The 19,047-nt window shown below is 34.6% G+C and overlaps 1 protein-coding gene across 1 annotated transcript; it reads left to right on the top strand.

Moving 5' to 3' along the window:
- Positions 1-10,843: 10,843 nt before the first annotated feature.
- Positions 10,844-18,515, top strand: LOC143570348 (protein POLLEN DEFECTIVE IN GUIDANCE 1-like). The gene is made up of 11 exons (XM_077056024.1): positions 10,844-11,291; positions 12,989-13,140; positions 14,124-14,227; positions 14,326-14,414; positions 14,509-14,582; positions 15,400-15,550; positions 15,636-15,803; positions 16,593-16,690; positions 16,787-16,909; positions 16,985-17,053; positions 18,306-18,515. The coding sequence occupies exons 1-11, from the start codon at positions 10,844-10,846 to the stop codon at positions 18,504-18,506; spliced, it is 1,677 nt and encodes a 558-aa protein (XP_076912139.1). The 3' UTR covers positions 18,507-18,515.
- The last annotated feature ends 532 nt before the right edge of the window (positions 18,516-19,047 follow it).

The following is a 19,047-nucleotide window of genomic DNA, read 5'->3' as shown; positions in this document are numbered from 1 at the left end:
ACACAGAAAGCAAAAATGCCATGCAAAATATTAGTTTCATTCATATTAATGTCGTGAAAAATATGAGTTTCATTCATATGAATAACGCTCCAGACCATGCAGCATACAAGTACCATTCAACACCATGAATAATGTGTCAGCATGATAGTATGCAAGCGAAAACGACATATGAAACCATAGATCCGATATCGAATAAACTAGTTGCTGAAACTGCAGCTGCAAGTATGCTCGAAAATGCAACTGATGGTTGACCCGGCTGTTGATTGTTTTTGTAAAAAACAGAAAAAAAATCAATTGTTACAAAAAAATGAAGCTGAAAAAATAGAGCATGAGCTAATAATAAACTGGCACATATCATTAGACATTGATACAAAGGGGTAAACGACTTATATGTTTAATATATCATATACAAACACATTTAATATGAAGAAGCAACTGATTTAAAAGTAACACATGTCGTCTGGCTGCACATTTAATATATCCTATATTCATTTTTGACAAACTCATTAATATTTCCTGTTTTACATATGTGAGTTGTCTGGCTGCACGCGTGAACTGATAATCTGAAGCCTCGGTTAATGGATGGTTGTGTTCTTCCAAAAAGGCATAAACCTTGAATGTGTCGCTTCAAATGTGTGACATGTGGTTCGAATAGAGGGCCTATTACGACATTGCTTGGTAGGATCCGAAGCCTTCGGATCGTTCAAAGTATCAACTTTATTAAAAGTTTTATAACCTTCTTTCGAACAAACAAAATATTTAGTGTTATCAAACCACATTTGGTTACTTGTGTTCGAACTGTGAATCCACCGAGTTTGGCATAGTTAAGGTAGAATGCAAGAGCACTTGATCAAGGGTTTGAAATATCATATCAATCTGTGGCCTTTTCAAAAGTGGAGAATCTGGAGTATAATACTTCATACCCGACCTGGGTGATGTTCGAACTATACCATCACCATAGTTCTCGTTAGCATCTTGCTCAACAAATGGATATGAAAAAGCACATTATGTAACATATGAAAACAAAATAAAGCACTAAGTGATGATTAAAATAAAGCACATTATGTAACAAGTGAAACTAAATGAATTAAAACAACAAAAATTGAAAAGAAACATCTATATTAGTAATCTTACAGGTATGTTTCTAACATAACACACACCTAATATGGTGCCTAGTATGGTAGTCTACATTTAGGATTAATCTGTAAATAACAACACATGATGTCTAAACAACCCACAACCCTTAATGTTTTCAGTTAGCAAGTATGCGCATTACAACAAAGAGAATCTACAAATCAAATAACCAACACACAACTATAAGGTTAGTTTAAAACAATTAAAAACAACACAAGTTTGAAAAACAAACTTGAATGTTTAGCTTAGTGATTATGTGTGTCATAACCAACACACAACTGTAGGGTTGGTTTAAAACAATTAAAAACAACACAAGTTTGAAAAACAAACTTGAATGCTCAGCTTAATGATTATGTGTGTCATAACAACACACAGGACAACCGCAAAAACAAAACATGTGAATGGCTGGTTCCTGGTGCGATAAAGGGTTTGGTTCTTGTGACAAAATTCAGAACCCTTATACTACTGTAATCAAAGTTTTTATCAATCGACAACAATTTGTTATTTGTGCCTTACAACCTTTAATCATAGCAAAACAATTGAACAATAAAAGATTAATAAACACAGATACGTACCTAGTTCAACCGGATTGTCCATCCCAATTTTGAAAAAACTTGAATGTTGAAGGAATTGAAGTCCTTTCTTATAATAGAAATATGAAAAAATACCCTGATCTCTAGCAAATGATTGATAGCATAAACGATCGTGAAATTTTGATTAAAAAAATACACTGATTTACAAACCCCCTGATTGAAAGCATAAGAGATCGACAAAAATGTAACGTAACCGGTGCATGATTATAGGAATTAAAAAGATAAAGATTTCACAATATTGCCCTGCCTATTTTAATTATTAATTATTATTTACTCTATTTTGATTGGTTCTTATATTTCTCATTAAAATATCACTTTCTATATGATCCTTCCTCTAAATATAAACATACATAAACTTCATCATCTTCTACCTATAAACCCTAGGATTCAATACCACAAATCGGTTCCATGTTTGTTAATTTTATGTTAGGGGTTTTATTGTAGGCCAAAAACTAACAAAAATAATTTAACAATTACCTCTAGATGTATCGGATTGACGGAGAACAAGGGTTAGCCGGAATAATGACTTTGACGGATTAATACAAGTAATTGAGAGTTTTTCAGTGGGTAAAGATGGTGTGAGCAAGTTTAGATGAACAATAGGGTCCTATTTATACTTATAATTGGAGCGTAGGACGTTAAATCATTGTTAATGATGTTTCAAAGGATTCCGGCATAAATTGTTTTTTTAAGTATTAGGACTTCTTTTGTGTGCATAAATTGTTTAAGTGTGGGATAGAATGCTAATATGGTCAAGAACGGGGGGTGGTTAGGACGGCCAGGTAAAGTAAACGACTAATCACACTTGATCAACGTTATTAGCAGTTTACCATTCATTACCTTCCATGTTCTGAATGCTACTTGTGCTTGAATGTGTTGGAATCCTGTCTTTTTGTAGGGATAAGATATGGCTAATATGCATGCGGCTAAGAGAGCTTGTCCCAGCGGTCATGATCGTTGGTCGCGTGTCGAGACTGAGAGAGAGAACCCAAGTCTTGAGCGGGAAGAGACCCCGTTTCATGAGGAGGGGGATGATTTCACGTTAGATCCTTCAATGCGCGTGGCCATCGGGGATGAGGCCTACCAGGTTTTTCATAGCGCTATTCCAAAAATTGTTGGTGAGGCGGTTAAGGCCATGGAAGAGTCGTTTGCAACTAAGGGTTAGGGCAAGAGGGATAAGGTAAAGAAGAGTCGAGAAGAAACTGAGTGGGTTGAATCGAGTGATGATGAGGAAGGGGTTCGTGCGGTTAAGGTTACTGGTCGAGGTTGATCGTATGGTGATTTTAAAAAGTGTTCTAGTGGGATAATTTGACTCAAGCCATGGGAGGCAAGGCCGTTAGGAGGATGACTTGGGAAAGATTAAAGCAGTTGGTTATCGAGCAGTTTTTTCCTCCGCACGAATTGGATAAGATTGAGCAAGAATTTTTAACCCTGGAGGCGGGTGCCATGACCCACCGCGAGTATACTACAAAGTTTCAATCAAATGGCTCGTCTATGTCCCGATCTGGTTACTCCTGAAAGCAAGAGGATTAAGAAGTACGTGGAGGGTCTTCCAATGGATGTTCGTAGGGGAGTGATGATCAACTCCATGAGTACCATTTGCTCAGTGGTTACTCTGGCTGGTACCTTGTATGATTAGAGAGAGATGGTAAGCCTGACTGAATCTAAAAAGGATTGGAACTCAAACTTTAACTCCAATGGCAAACAGTATGGGGGCAATGATTCTATGCCAGCTATGAAGAAAGCGAGGACTGAAGCGTCGGATTCTATGAGGAATGCGTTTGTCGAAAGATGCAAGAAGTGTGGGAAACCGCTTAGGGGAGAATGTAAGTCTGGGTCTAACGCTTGTTTCTATTGTGCGAAAACAGGGCATTTCCTTTACGAGTGTCCAAAGTTGACTTGTTTCCAATGTAATGGGTCTGGGCATTTGGCATCTTAGTGTACCGAAAATAAGGCGGGGGGTTTTGAGCAAGGAAATTCTTCTAGGGTAAAGGTGGAACAACCATAAGCTACGGCTAGGGCCTTCAATATCTCTATGAAGGAGGTGAAGGAGGACGTGGACGTCGTTTCAGGTACTCCCTTTATTCTTGTTATTCGTTAAATTCTACCGTCTATTTCTCATCCTCCCGAAAAGCTTTTTTATGTAACTGCTTAGCTAAAACATTTTAGATACCTTTTATTTGTTAAGATACAGACTTTGGTCCTGTTTAACTAGGCGCCAATAGAGGTTTTGTCTACACCGTCCTCTTGTGTGATTAGATGATTAGGATTTGTCTCTATCCGTGCGCGTTCCTGTTATAACGGGATTCGGGGACGAATCCCATTGTAAGGAGGGTGGACTTGTAACACCCGGAAATTTTCGTTAATTGGCATATGCGTCTATAGAAGTTTGTATGTTAGGTGGGTGTTGATCTTTCAAGTTGAGGGGCCTCTTGGGTAATTCTAATAGTCCATTTAATTAACTTTGGGAACAAGTCACCATAATTGCAAAATAGAGGGGCCAGATTGTATTATGCTTAAACCTAATATATCACTAGCCGTCCCCTAGCCCCCTTGCGATCGGAATTCCAGCAGCTCCCTCCATCCATTTTTTTTATGTTCTAGCCATTATTCAAGTGATATTCAACCAATTCTAGGTCGGTTCTAACCCTAGGAACATCTTTTTTGCCTTTAATATGCTCCTTATACTCGTTTATTGATCAATTCTTCGTCTAGGTCAAAAACGGGTGGCTGCTCATTTAGGCTATTTCTGGGGCTGAATAATTGAAGTTTCTTGTTCTAATAACTCCCTAGGTTTGTCACTTACAACATACTAAAATATCATGGTCATTGGATTTGGTTAGGTTGGTCAATTGTTAATAGTTCAGAAACTAGGATTTCGGTCGTTTAAATAGTTATTTTTTGCATTTCGCGTGTTGTTTGAGGGAATTAAAAACCAATTCGGATTGTGTATTATTAATATGATAAACGGGCTGTGAAAATATTTTTTTTATTAAAACGGGGCTGAATTGCTTGGTGATTGCTCAAACAGTTCGGTAGAGCGTGAATTCTCGCTTAAACAGTAATTCATGCGTTGTACAAGGGAATTGCCGACCCATTCAGATCGTGTAGTGTCGTGGGGACTTATTGGCTGTCATAATAGTATATTTTATCTATACGGGGCTGAGTTGGTTGGTGATTCCTCAAACGGTTCGGTAGAACGCAAATTCTCGATTAATCGGTAATTCGTGCGTTGTACAAGGGAATTGCCGACCCATTCAACTTGTGTAGTGTCTTGTGGACTTATGGACTGTAATAACAGAAAATATTATCTAAACATATCTGATTTGGTTGGTAATTACTTAAACGGCTCATTAACGCATGAATTCAACTTAATTAACGTAAACTGGGTGTAGTTTGGAAACCCTTTTTGTCCCCGGTTTTATCTAAGGGTGGTTTTGGTAAATCAAATGCCTCGGGGCTGATGTAATTGAAATTAGTATGGGTGAGGCTTCAGGTCAATTAGATCATGTTAGAACGTCCCGTAAAATAAGCGAGTCGATACGGTTTAGTTAGTAATTGTTGTGTGCAACCCAACATGCTTTTGATTTGTGGAATTACTTAGAGGTTCTCTAGCTCATTGGTACTTGTGTAACTTCTGTCAGGTGAGTTTTATGATGCCCTTTGTAATCGTTTTACGTTTTAGGCTAGCATACACACCTTACTACGATTTTACTCGTTTAAACTATTTGGATGATATTGCATAGACGTACTTATAATTGCATGTTTTTGAAATTATATATTATTTATAGTCTATGCTTGAGGGTATTATTTAGACTCATCTATAATTATATAATTATGAAATTATAAAATCATACATGCTGTGTTTGATGATGCTATTTAGTCGATTGATTGGCTAAGGTATATGTAGGCGTGTCTATTAATGTGTATGTTTTTGATAAACTATGACCGGGTCAAATATATTACTCAAGGAAGACTCATGATGGGAGGCCCCTGTTGCATGTTTATGTTAAGGCGGGTCAAATATATTACTTGAGTCCTTGACTTTGTGTTTCGTGACTTGGGGTGAAAAGGCCCGCCATTTTGTTAAACCATGACCGAGTCAAATATATTACTTGAGTTTCATCTTGCGATGAGGAGGCTCGTGCTACGCGCTTATGTTTTACCACGACCGGGTCAAATATATTACTCGAGTCTTGTCTCGTGGTGGGGAGGCCTGTGTTTGAGTGTTTGACCAAGGGAAATTATTTATTTATTTATTTATTTATTATTCTCTCTACAATTTTATATTTATTAATTTAAACTGATTTACAATTGTTGTTTATAAAAACATGAACTCACTCAACTTAAATTGACTTTGTGTGTATGTTAGTTTAATTTTCAGGTTGAGAAGTTTGAATTACCGTTTGGACGTGCTCGAGATTACCCAGATGGTTGAAGGCATATCTGGTCGAATAAATTAATAAAACAAATATTTTTTTTTTATTTCAAGCATTTAATTATGAATTTGATTTTGGGCATGTTTCCCGGTTTTGGGTTTTGTACTTGAAAATTTTCCGTTGCATGTCATTCTATACTTGTTTAATAAATTGAAATTGATTTTGAAGTTTACTTATGAATCTTATGGTATGATAACCAACTGTTTGGCTCCCGGCTTCGGGGTAAACTGTAATAAAATCGATTGAAAATGATTGAAAATATCCGTTTTAGGCATAAGCCTTGGACTTGTGTGTGCGCTTGTATACATGAGGCGTAAACGAATCAATAGTAATAAGTAATAACTTGTGCAAAGAACAATCAAGTAATGTTCACATAATTTCTAATCATGCAACCTAAACAAATAAACAAATAAGCTATACCTAACTAGGGCACTACGTCTAATGTCCTATCTTATAGTCACGGCTCTGATACCAATCTGTAACACCCCGGCTTAAGCGGAAACGCTCGAGTGTGACGTACAGATTGTTCAAAACACATGTGACACTAAAGTGATAATATTATCACTAATTAATTTACAAGTTAAGTACATCAGTTTGCAACAAGAAATACAAAAAAATATAAATACAACTAAACATTTTGTCCATTTGTTTAAATAACCTAAGTCTAGTGTCTTCATCATGTGCCATATTTTACTAACAATACCTGCAGCATATATATAAAATAACGTCAACTATATGAATAGTTGGTGAGTTCACACAGTTTGATATAAATACGTAAAAAAAAGCATACAATTCCATGAACAAGTGTAAATCGAGCAAGTAATGTCATTTCCAGTTGGTAACAACCAACGTACTCGAATAATCACACAAGTAAGGTCCATTCCAGTTGGTAGCAACCAACGTACTTGGATAATGAGGCCCTTTTCCATTCATAACAAAATCGTCCTGAGTGCAAAGTGGGGCTTATGATCATACTTATCGAGGCTACCACATGCAAGTAAGTTCGAGCAAGTAATCAAGTAAACACACAAGTCCATGTAACGAATTGTAGTTTGCAAACGAAATAGTAAATGTTTTGAGTGTGTAGGATATATATGCTACCCCCAAAAATGTAAAAGCGTTAAAAAGGGGGTGTGAGAAACTCACCTTTAAATTGAAGATAAACATTGCAATGAAAACTGAATGCATGATAACGAAACCGAAGCAACCGAAAGTGCGTTAAAGAACCCGAAACGATCGAACTTCTCGAACTATAATTAAAACAAAACAAAATCTAACTAACGGGGTTGAAGAAGTTAAATAACTTGGTGTTAAGCATCGTTTTATTATATTTTATTTATCATTTTATGGCTTCTTATATAATAATATTATATTTAAAATTTTAACGAAATTTTAATGATTTATATTATTTAAATATTATAACTAATGTTATTGAAAGACTTATGGTATTTACAAGGTATGGATTTTATCTCGGAAAATTAATTATGTTATTGGATTAAAACTAACGAATTATAGTCTAATGAATTATAGTTAACGAATTTAAAGTTAATGGTTTAAGAATAACGAATTATAAACTAACAAACGGATTACGGTTAATGATTTATAAGCTAGAGTTAACAGATTAAAACAAATGAATTAAAGTTAACAGCATAAAGTTAATGAACGAATTAATATTAACGGATTAAGAATATAAAAGTTTGGTTTTTAGATGGGAAATAACAAATATATTTTATACTTAATTTATAAAAATTTATTTAGTTTAAAATAATTTTAGTTGATTTATTATGATTTTTAAACAATTTATTTGATTAAAATATAAGGAAAAAGGCTTTAAAAAATGTACCAAAAAGATTGCATTGACCCGGGTTCGAACCTGGGTCTAGTTCAATGATTTAACCAACAGACTAGACCAGATTTATTGTTTAGGAATAGCATAGAATAAATATAAACAAACATCAACTTCATCATCTTCTACCTATAAACCCTAGGATTCAATCCACAAATTGGTTCCGTGTTTGTTAATTTTATGTTAGGGGTTTTGATTGTCGGCCAAAAACTAACAAAAATCATATAACAATTACCTCTAGATTTTTTGGATTGATAGAGATCAGGGGTTGGCCAGAATAATGACTTTGACGGATTAATACGAGTTATTGAGAGTTTTTCAGTGGGTACAGATTGTGTGATCAAGTTTAGATGAACAATAGGGTCCTATTTAAACTTATAATCGGAGCGTAGGACGTTAAATCATTGTTAATGGTGTTTTAAAGGATTTCGGTCGTTAACGACGGTTTCACGAATAATTACGGCCTAATTAAGCGGCAATATATATTTTCAACGATACATACGTGATCATTATTAAGTTCAAATGCCGTTACAATGAAGTAATTGATTAAAACGGGATTACGGGTGCGTTTTAAGGCTGGCCGGAAAACCGGGCGTCGCCGGCAGCCACCGGCAGGAAAAACGGGACTGGGGGTTAGGTTGGGGTTATAATTAAACAATATATTTTGAAAATAATTTTTCAGTTTTGCCCCTCCTAGTTTCAAGGTCTTTTAATTTAGAAAATAGAATATAACACTTCAAACTTTGAACTTTGATATGTGCTAAATAATGAAATGAAAGTTAGGATATTTAGATAAATTTGTATTATTCTCGAATAGTTTATAAATTGTTAAAATAAAGCCTTAAAATCTCGGAGATCCGTTAATTTATAAAAACGAACGAAGGATAAACGTAAACCATCAGAAATATTATATTAATAACAAATGATGAATCAAGAAAGCATTGAAGTGATAAATCGTGTCGGTTTAACGAATACAAATACGATTACGAATAATAAATATTGACGAATGTATAATAAAATACATGACACGAAACTTGAGAATATAATATATATATATATATACAAAACTGAAAATTCGAAATGGGTCGGGTTGTCGGGTTTGATAAGTAACGAATGTTACAAAACATGATCAAATTCTGGAACTTTCTGGAAAACTGGCTTCTACGCGCTACGCGGCCAACTAAGGACTTCCTGGCCGCGTAGTGTGGCATGCTTCTTTTGTTCCGGTTCAATTGCTGGACCGGTCCGGTTTAATCCTGGTTCATTCCGGTTCTCGGTTTTACCTCGTTTCTTGCTCTTTTCAACTGTGTTTAACACTCGAGACCTATAAAATACTATTAAATTAGTGGTATACACATTTTAAATGAAAACGAACTAAAAACAATTAAAAACGAAACAAACTATATGAGGGAAATCATGTGTATTTTGCATTATATTAGGTTTCAAGCCCTAAGTTAACTATCAATATATAAACTAAAGATTCAATAAATCTGAATCTAACCAGCATAACTTCATAGAAATATTAAATTCAACCGCATAAACAAACAAAAAAATCAATACATATTATGCAAACAAATGCATCGCAAGATTGTAGCAACAAACTCTTTAAATCACATTATCATAGCAAAACATTCAAAATCATAACATTTAACTACGATTCATCACGCCTAACTGGATCGAAAGTGGTTAGTTGGACATTCTAAATTTTAAAACAATTTAAAGAATTGATAACATCATAAAAAAGGTCTGATTACTTAGGTACCAAAGGATTCAAATCGTTTGACATGGTTTTCGTGTGGCCGAACGATTAGGTCTTTGATTCTCTAGCTTCCTGGCCTCAGTTGATGGTTTCGATGTGATTACCGCCTTTAAAACTTGTCCACTACCGTCCGTATCATCATATGTTGTTTTAGTTTTTGATCGGCTACAACTCGTGCGGGTTGCACATATGTCAGATGGTCCAGATTGGGGCCCTATTTTAATGATGTTGGTGACTAGGGCATGGAGCGTGCCCAAGTCTCGTGTACGAGGCGTACATGCTTTGTTTTGATTCTTCTTCAAATTGTCATCTCTAGCTCATTATTGCTCTCAATAACCTTCATTTTAAGCTTCGGGACCTGCAAAACACTTAATTGACTTATATTAACGTTTTCTAACTAGTTTAACATCCATTTCAACATCAAAGATGAGAAATTTTACATTCAAAATCATGTGTTGTTACAAATACTTAGACACTCAAATACTTATATAGAATTAGAATGATGAATATCTAAAATAATTACTACTATATATAAATTTTTGGTGTCGCAAGTGCCCTATTGGGCCACTTGGCGGACCGTATTAGTATGTGAATATGTTGTTTTTTTTATGTTTTATTTAGTTTAGTTAGTATAACGAACATAAGGGAAACCGACTATATATCAATTTTTTTTTAGCTCCGGTACTATAATGCAGCTGGCAGAAATCGATCAGATTCGAATAGACTTTCTCTTCAACGTATGTGACTAACAACGCTCGGGTTTGGGATTGAGGGGGTGTTTGTGATTCCTTATTTTACCTCCTTGTAAATTTTCATTTTGTAACTTATTAACCTTTCTCTCTCACATCAAAAACAATCCCCAACATTTCTTTTTTTGAAAAAGTTAACAGGTGATAAGTTGAATCCCAAACACCCCCTGAGTGTGATGTGTGAAGCGTTGGCACTCCCAACCAACCAATCAGCCAAAGCTCGAGACGTTTTCACAAACACCTTGGCTGCAGTGCACTCACCAAACAATCAAACCCTAACGCAATCAATGATCACTTTCACTTCCTCTAAACCTTAATAATCAATGTCCGACTTCCGATCCACCGCCCGTAAACTCTCCTTCGATGTTCTCGCCGGCTTACACGACGACGCCGGAGCTTCCAGTCCCGCCCGCCGGAAACGCCGGCACTCAAAGAAGAGGAAGAAGAAGGAAGAAGTGACCAGTACTAGTTCTAATAATGGATTTCTGATTAATAGTAACTGCAGGAGTGTGGAATCGGTGGTGTACGAGGAGGCGTTTCTGCCGCCCGAGGAGAAGCGGGTTTATTCCGTCACGGAGCTGCGGCAGAGGAGTAGTTTTATTAGTTTTGGGGAGGAGAATGTCAAGGAGGTGGATGATGGTACTAGAGGTGAGAGTGAGTCGATGATGAAACAGACGGCTGAGATGAATGCCAATGCGAATGGGCATAGGATGTTGGACAAGGATACTTCGCTGGATTGGAAACAGTTGATGGCGGATAAAGATCCGAATTGTGAGCTTTCCATCTTTTTTATGTTGTTTTGTTATTGTTTGTGGTGGTAGTTGTTATGTTATGGCTAAAGAAGCAAACTTGACTAAAAGTGTAGCTGATACGTAAAACGAATAAGAAAAATAACTTTAACTAAAAGTGTACTTCGACAAGAAGTGCTACTCCTCAGCCTATGCTAGATCCAGCCCTGAGTGTAGTGGAAATGTTACAAATGTATATCATGGGGACTTTTGGTTTCAGTTTTTGTAGAATTAGAAACAATTTAGAAAGGATTATTGTAGGTCTCATGATTTAGGGTTTAGAATTATATTGACATGGTTAAGATATGCAGCATATCTATGAATGGAAGATAACATCAGGTAGTGCAACTTAGAACTTTTGGTTTTATATCATGAGATTCAAATGTTAGTATACTGAAACAGGCCATAATGTAGTCTTGCTACTGAGGATTAACATATGTTGAAATAGTTTTTCTCAGAATGAAATAAGGCTGAAACATAGGAAACTGACTGACAGTTGAAATTCATTTGTATGAACATGTTAGATAACTTTTGATATGAATAAACATTTGACATGCTTAAATTGTTATACTTGAATGCTTGTTAATGAATCATCCAATGCTGAGCCTTAATGTTGTTTTATAGCCTTAACAGATATTTAATTGACTAATTTAGTACAGTATATAATATTCATTGTTAAGCATCATTCATCACCAACAGATTGATGTATGTTTGTTCTTATTATCTGTAGAAAATGGTAATTAGTTACCTTCATGCTTGTCTTGATCATTGTTTATATGCTTAAAAAGTTTCTCAAATATGGATTTGATCACATCTGTTAGATTATGTTCTTTTTGTTTCTTGGAAATGTACAAAGCTCTGGATTCTTTTTTTTTTCTTGATTGGTTTGTGCTAGTCACTGCATATGACTATTAACATAAATATCTGCAGAGTTATCACCTAAATGTGTAACTTGTTGGTTCTTTTTCCTTTTACTTGTTCCACATTCTACGGTTTGTTAACTATTTTCAAGTGGTGTCGTTATTAATGACATTTAAAGTCATCTGTGACAACACGTAAGGATATTATATATATATATATATGTATATGTACACATAGACACACATATTTGTGTATATATATGTATAAAGAGAGAGACTTAAGTTTGGTTTTGGTCCATGTGGTTTGGTCTTTTTAACTAGTTCAGTTATAATGGAAACCTTCAACCCTTTGAGTCATTATGGTTTCTATTTTTAACCTTTTTTGTTCCTAACACTAACTCTGTTGAATTTCTATTGTTTGTTTTCAAGAAATGGCCAAAATACCCCTATTATTAAGTTTTTTGGACCGAATTGGTTAAAATGATCAAACCACAGGGATGAAAAGATATATTATAAAGTTTAGGGATTTGGTCATTTCAATTAATTCCGTTCAAAAGATTTTAATAAACAGTGGTACTTCGGTCATTTCTTGAAAACTAACAGAAAAAAAATCCAACGGAATTAGTGTTAGGGATGAAAAGGTTAAAGAATGAAACCACAGTCATTAAAGGGTTGAAGGTTTCAGTTTTGGACTTAACTTGTTAATATGGACAGACAACAGGGATGAAAACAGAATTTAACTCAACGAGTTTATTGAACGCCAAATGGTAGTACTTCTGTTTTCTTCCTCTCACAGCAATGCTGCAATATTTTGTTTCAGACAACTATTTGTTAGAGAAGTCGCCGGTTAACTACTTTATCGAAGAAATGCATGGTGGGAATTCATTACGGACAACAACCATCTTAGCCAATGAGAAAGACCGTGAAAGAGTATATGATACTATTTTTCGTATGCCATGGCGTTGCGAATTGGTAATATACCTTTCTTTAACCTTTTGTAAACATGCACACACACATATATGCATATGAAATATTATCTAAGGGTGGTTTTGTGATTTATTATAAGCAGTTTTATGATTATATATATGTAAATTGGCTCTTTACACGTCTAAATTGTTTAGTACACATTTACTCATATATTTAACGTGGTTATTACACTTGTAAGCTTCATAGTTGTCAATAGCGCCCACAGCGGGCGCTATAGCGAATAGCGTCGCGAGGCGGCCATAAGCCGCTACAAGGTACTTAGCGGCTACATATCGACCAAATAGCGACTTCCGATGGCATATTCCGGCGCCGGCGCTGCGATTTCTGTCGGAAACCTACCGGAAATCATGAAGAAGAAAGAACGGCTGCAGGAAGTATAAGTAGCGGCTGCCTAATATTGTGCTGTGCCCATTTTAGGTTTAAATATGTAGGTATTTTAATGTTTAACCCTTCTATCTTTTAATTGTTTACATTTAACCCCTAAAACTTATAAATTTTTACATAAAAGTAGTAAAATTAGTTTGTTTTATCTTAACATTTAACCCCTCTATCTTCACTAGTTTACATTTAGTCCTTAAACTTATAAATTTATGCATAAAAGTTATAAAATTACCATTATATATATAAAAATTATAAAATTAACCTTATCGCTAAACACGAAATAGCGGGCGCTATTTACCGCTATTCGCTACGTAGCATATAGGTGACCCGTCGCTATTTACCGCTATTCGCTGTTGACAACTATGGTAAGCTTGCGATTACATATACGTAATCATTTAACTACATACAATAAATGATAAAACTACCTAAAACTACCCTAAAAAATAAATAAATAAAAAGATTGGTTGTTAGGAGTTCTTAAAAGTTCTTAAAATTTTTGGAGTTCTGTAAAGAACTTAACTCTGTATACATATATATGTCATGCACATACTTACATTTCTAGGTGACATGTGCATGTTCTTTTGCAGGTCATAGATGTTGGCTTCTTTGTCTGCTTGGATTCATTTCTTTCACTGTTAACAATCATGCCAATTAGGCTTCTAACTACCTGTTGGAGGCTTTTAAAAGCAAGGTATATTCTATATCTCCAATTAATTAGTTGCAATGTTAAATAAAGAGCAATGTTAAATAGTTGTGAAGATACATATTAAATTTTTATGGTTGTAACAGGCAATTGAAGATGCTTTCAGCAGCAGAGCTTTCTGACTTCGGCTGTTTTCTTATGTTAATTTCTGGAGTTATATTATTACAACAAACAGGTTTAGTTCGGGAATCTTTCCCTTAATAATTCTTTCAATTTACACTAGTTTTGTTCATTCCTAATATTATATCATATCGTGTTTTTCCTTCTAGATATCAGCTTGATTTATCACATGATTCGAGGTCAAGGAACAATCAAACTCTATGTGGTGTACAATGTATTGGAGGTGAGAATATGATAAATATCATAATTTACAGCATTTTGATTATGAATCTCTCATAATAGAGGACAATTGTGTATGTTTACGGAATAAAATAACAAAAAGAAACGTGAACATCTAAAGAAAACAAACTATGTAATAGGTAGGATGTGCACAAAACTGAAATAACCGACATAACTGAACCTAGTCAGTAATCCACAGTTTGGTTTTATGTTTTTTAAAAACTGATTTTTTGGCCGGAATTCATTTTTTTATCAGAAATCCGGAACAACCTAATCGAACTCAAAAGCTGAAAAACCAAAATTCTTTTAACCCTAAACGTAAATGGTAAAACCAAAGAAAGTGAAACAGATTGATTATCAAAAGTTTCAAACCTAAATTCATTATTCTGTGCCAATTTTTTTCAGCGCAAATTTTTAAGCCCAAATGGTAAATCTAAGAATTACCGATTTTCAAAAGTTTATGGCCCAAATTCATTATTTTGGGCCATTTGTTTTGGCACAAAGTTTTCAAGCCCAAATGGTATAACTGGAATAGAACAGTTTTTAAAGCTTCTGGCTCAGATTCATTAGTTTGGGCCAAAATTTGAAGCCCAAACGGTAAATCGAAACAGAGCGGTTTTCGGAAACCAAAAAAGGAAAAAAAAGGTTTTTGGTTGGTCTGAGCCAAAAACCAACCCAAACCGACCCCTAATATTACAGAACTAAACCTTGTTTTTCATGTTACGTTGGCCAACTCATAATTAACTCCCTTTTCTATAACAATACCAAAATGTCATTTTTGGTTCCAATAATACCAACATAAAAGTTGCCATTACTTGCAGATATTTGATAAATTATGCCAAAATTTTGGTGGAGATGTGTTGCAAACATTATTCAATACTGCTGATGGATTAGCAAATTGTTCACCCGAACACACAAGATGCATGCTATGGAGGTTCATCTCTGATGAAGTTTTAGCTGTGGCTTCATCAAATATCCTTTTTTATGTGATTATATTTGTATAGTAACATGTTTTCGGCCTCAAATAACATGTTTTTGTTTCCTTAACACTTTGTACTAATTCATTCGTTCATCTTGTTAGCTCAGGCTATCACTCTGTCCACTTGTATAGTTGCAGACAACAATGCATTGTTTGCTTTGTTGGTTTCAAATAATTTTTCAGAGATTAAAAGCAATGTTTTTAAACGTTTCAGCAAGGATAATATACAGAGTTTGGTGTATTTCGGTGAGTCTTTATACAGCTTCTTCACTTTCTTTCGCTTGAAATTATTAATTATAGTAAACTATGGTTTTAGTCCGTGTGCTTTGGTTAAATAAACCGTTTTAGTTCAATAGTTCTAATTTGACGTTTTTAGTAACCGTGACTTCAGTTTCGGCTCAATTAATTACTGTCTGCTAACTCCATCCAAATATTTTGTTAGCCTTTTTGAAGAGACAACAATGCCCCTAAGGTGTAATTAATTACATAAATGTTTTCATGTAAAATTGGGTCGATTTGTCTTTTCACAAAAGTTAACAGAAAATATTGATGGAGTTAGTGGGCTGGAGTTAATTGAGACGAAATTGAAACCACAGTGACTAAAGAAGTCAAATTAGAACTGTTGGACTAAAATAGTTATTTTGACCAAACAATATCTATTAGTTAATATCGATTGTTTGATGTTTATTTTAAGAGTTAAATAGTCAAATTAGAACTATAGGACTAAAATAGTTATTTTAACCAAGCTGCAAACACTAAAACCGTAATTTACTCTATTAGTTGATATTGTTTGATGTTTGTTTTAAGGAGTTGAATACGGCTTTAATTCATGTGGCTTATCAAAAAAATAACTATTTAGGCTGATAGTTCTTTTAGTTTTATTCATCTATGTCTCCGTCGACTACATGCTTTTGTCTTTGTTAAATATAAGGAGATTTCAGTTTTTTAATCTTAGGTACAAGTATTAATGTATGTGGTACGTAGAACCAATTAAAAAGAAACCAAGTATTAATAAATCTTGCTGCATTGTTGCAGATTCGGTGGAACGGTTCCATATTGCATCATTTCTAATTTTTGTCTTGGCTCAGAACATTCTAGAAGCCGAAGGCCCGTGGTTTGAAAATTTTCTTTATGTAAGTTTGCTTTCCTTATTGGAATAATAACCTTTTTCTTTCTATCTCACTTATTGCTTTATTTTCGTCTAAATTGTTACACTTTGGATTTTGCAGAATGCTCTTGTGGTATACTTATGTGAATTGATGATTGATATAATTAAACATTCTTTCGTTGCTAAATTCAACGAAATAAAGCCTATAGTATATTCTGAGTTTCTTGAAGACCTTTGCAAACAGGTAACCTTTTATTATATTTTCTTTCTTATCATATTATTATATATGCACCCGCATTAATACATTGTTATAAAACAGACTCTAAACATTCAACCCGAGAATCCAAAGAAAGCCCTTACGTTTGTTCCTCTGGCACCAGCTTCTGTGGTACGTAACTGCATATGATGTATTTGTAAATAGTCGTAGCAACTAAGGATGTAAGCTGAGCCGAGCCTGAGCTCGCTTAAGCTCAAGGTCAGCCCTTGAGTGGTTTTCCAAGCTTGGGCTCGGCAGGTTTATTATTTATGTAGTTATTTCATTTTTATATATATACTTATTTTCTTATGTATTTATACTTTTTTTTATAAAAAGTAATATATATTATTTAATATTCTTATCATACTTTTATATAGTATTAATTATTATGAATAAAAAAACGTATCCAGTAAAGCTCCACTCATAGCAGAGGTCTGGGAATTATCATGTATATTAGGGGTGTGCATGAAACCAAAATAACTGGCCCGTAACCGAAATAACCAAACCCAACCCCAATCGACAGCTTGGTTTTATATTTTTATTAAAACTGAGCTTACTTTTCGGTTTCGGTTTCACATGTACTGAAAACCGAACCCTTGAAACCGAAAAAACCACCTTTTGTTGTTGAATACATGGATTATAATTATTATTTTTGAATATTAAGTAATTTATAAAATATTAATAAATGGTGTGGTCTATATTGTTTAGGTCTAAATGTTTCTTAATAAATTAATGATTAACTAATAAAAAAATTAGGCACAAAGTTTCAGGGCCAAAGTCTTTGTTTTGACCTTTTTTACCCAAAAATTTCAAGCCCAAATGATAGAACTGAAAAACTGAAACCGTACCAAACCCATTGTGAATCGATAAAATAGAATGGTTTTCAACTACTCATAAACTGAATTGTCAGTTTGTGGTTAGGTTTGAGCTATGCTTCATTAAAAGAGTTCAGATACAAGCTTGATCTCGTAAGCTTTGCTTGATTCAAGCTTTTAGCGAGCCGATTTCAAGTAGCTCACGAGTGGCTGAGCTCGTTTACACTCTAGTCGCAATTTCATTTAGTCAAATGGTTACACCGTACTACTTGTAGAAATGCAGCATGGCATTTAGCTAGAGCTGGCAAGTTGGGTGGGTCAGACAGACATAGTAGCCGGTCAAAATGGGCCTGGCTGACCCACAATTTTTTTTTCCTTTTATTTATCTCTGATGTGTTATGATTACAAAAACTATATTATTACAAATTTTGTATAAAATGAATTAGTTTATATGCACAAAAGCTCAATTTGGGGGACTTTGGATATATTTGAAACAAAATCTAACCCGAGTCAACTCATATGTCCTTTGTAAATGTTTATAAAATAATACAATATCATCTTTCTATTAGGTGATTCGAGTATTGAGTCCAGTTTATGCTGCACATCTTCCTGGAGGGCCAACTCTTTGGAGACTTTTGTGGATATTAATACTGTCAATCATGAGTTTTGTGATGCTCACAACATTAAAAGTGATGGTTGGTATGGGTCTTCGTAAACATGCTACTTGGTATATTAAAAGGTGCCAAAGAAGGAAACTTCATTCGGATTAACAGTCACCACACCGGCCACATGACTTTCACAAGAAGTTAGCCTCAGCCGCAACTTTGAAGATTCAAGATTGCAATATGCAAAAAATGCATCATCTGAAAGTGTTCAATGGAGCATTCGGTTTTTAATAAGTATGTGGCCGTTACCATAGACACACTTCTACCCTTTTTTACCCTAACGCGACTAAATTAGGGTGGTTGGTGATTATCAAATCTCAATTTTGGTTCTTGTAGGGGGAAAAAAAAGATATACCTGTCTCATTTATGCATGTTATCTACCTCAGTTAATACTAGTATATATTAATTGGGTGGTAATGGTGTCTAAAGGGAGATGGTTATGGTTCCAGTTGAATTCGTGTTACTTCGGTGTCCTTTGAGTTATGCTTGTCAATTGGGTTGTATAATAAAGTATCTAAAGTTAATAGGAGAGATGGTCAAATGAGGCAAGCGCGTTGAATGTCGTCATTAGTGTGTTCAAAATTACATAGAGCCATAAAGGTTTCTTGAAATATAGTTTTTGAAATCACATATAGGATCAAGTTAC

The sequence above is a fragment of the Bidens hawaiensis genome, unplaced genomic scaffold (genome assembly GCF_021521415.1).
Source record: "Bidens hawaiensis isolate Kalapana, Puna unplaced genomic scaffold, B.hawaiensis_p1.1 tig00001269_1, whole genome shotgun sequence".
Classification (NCBI taxonomy): Eukaryota; Viridiplantae; Streptophyta; class Magnoliopsida; order Asterales; family Asteraceae; genus Bidens; species Bidens hawaiensis.
Note: the sequence above shows the minus strand (reverse complement) of the source record. Positions and strands in the feature narration are given on the sequence as shown.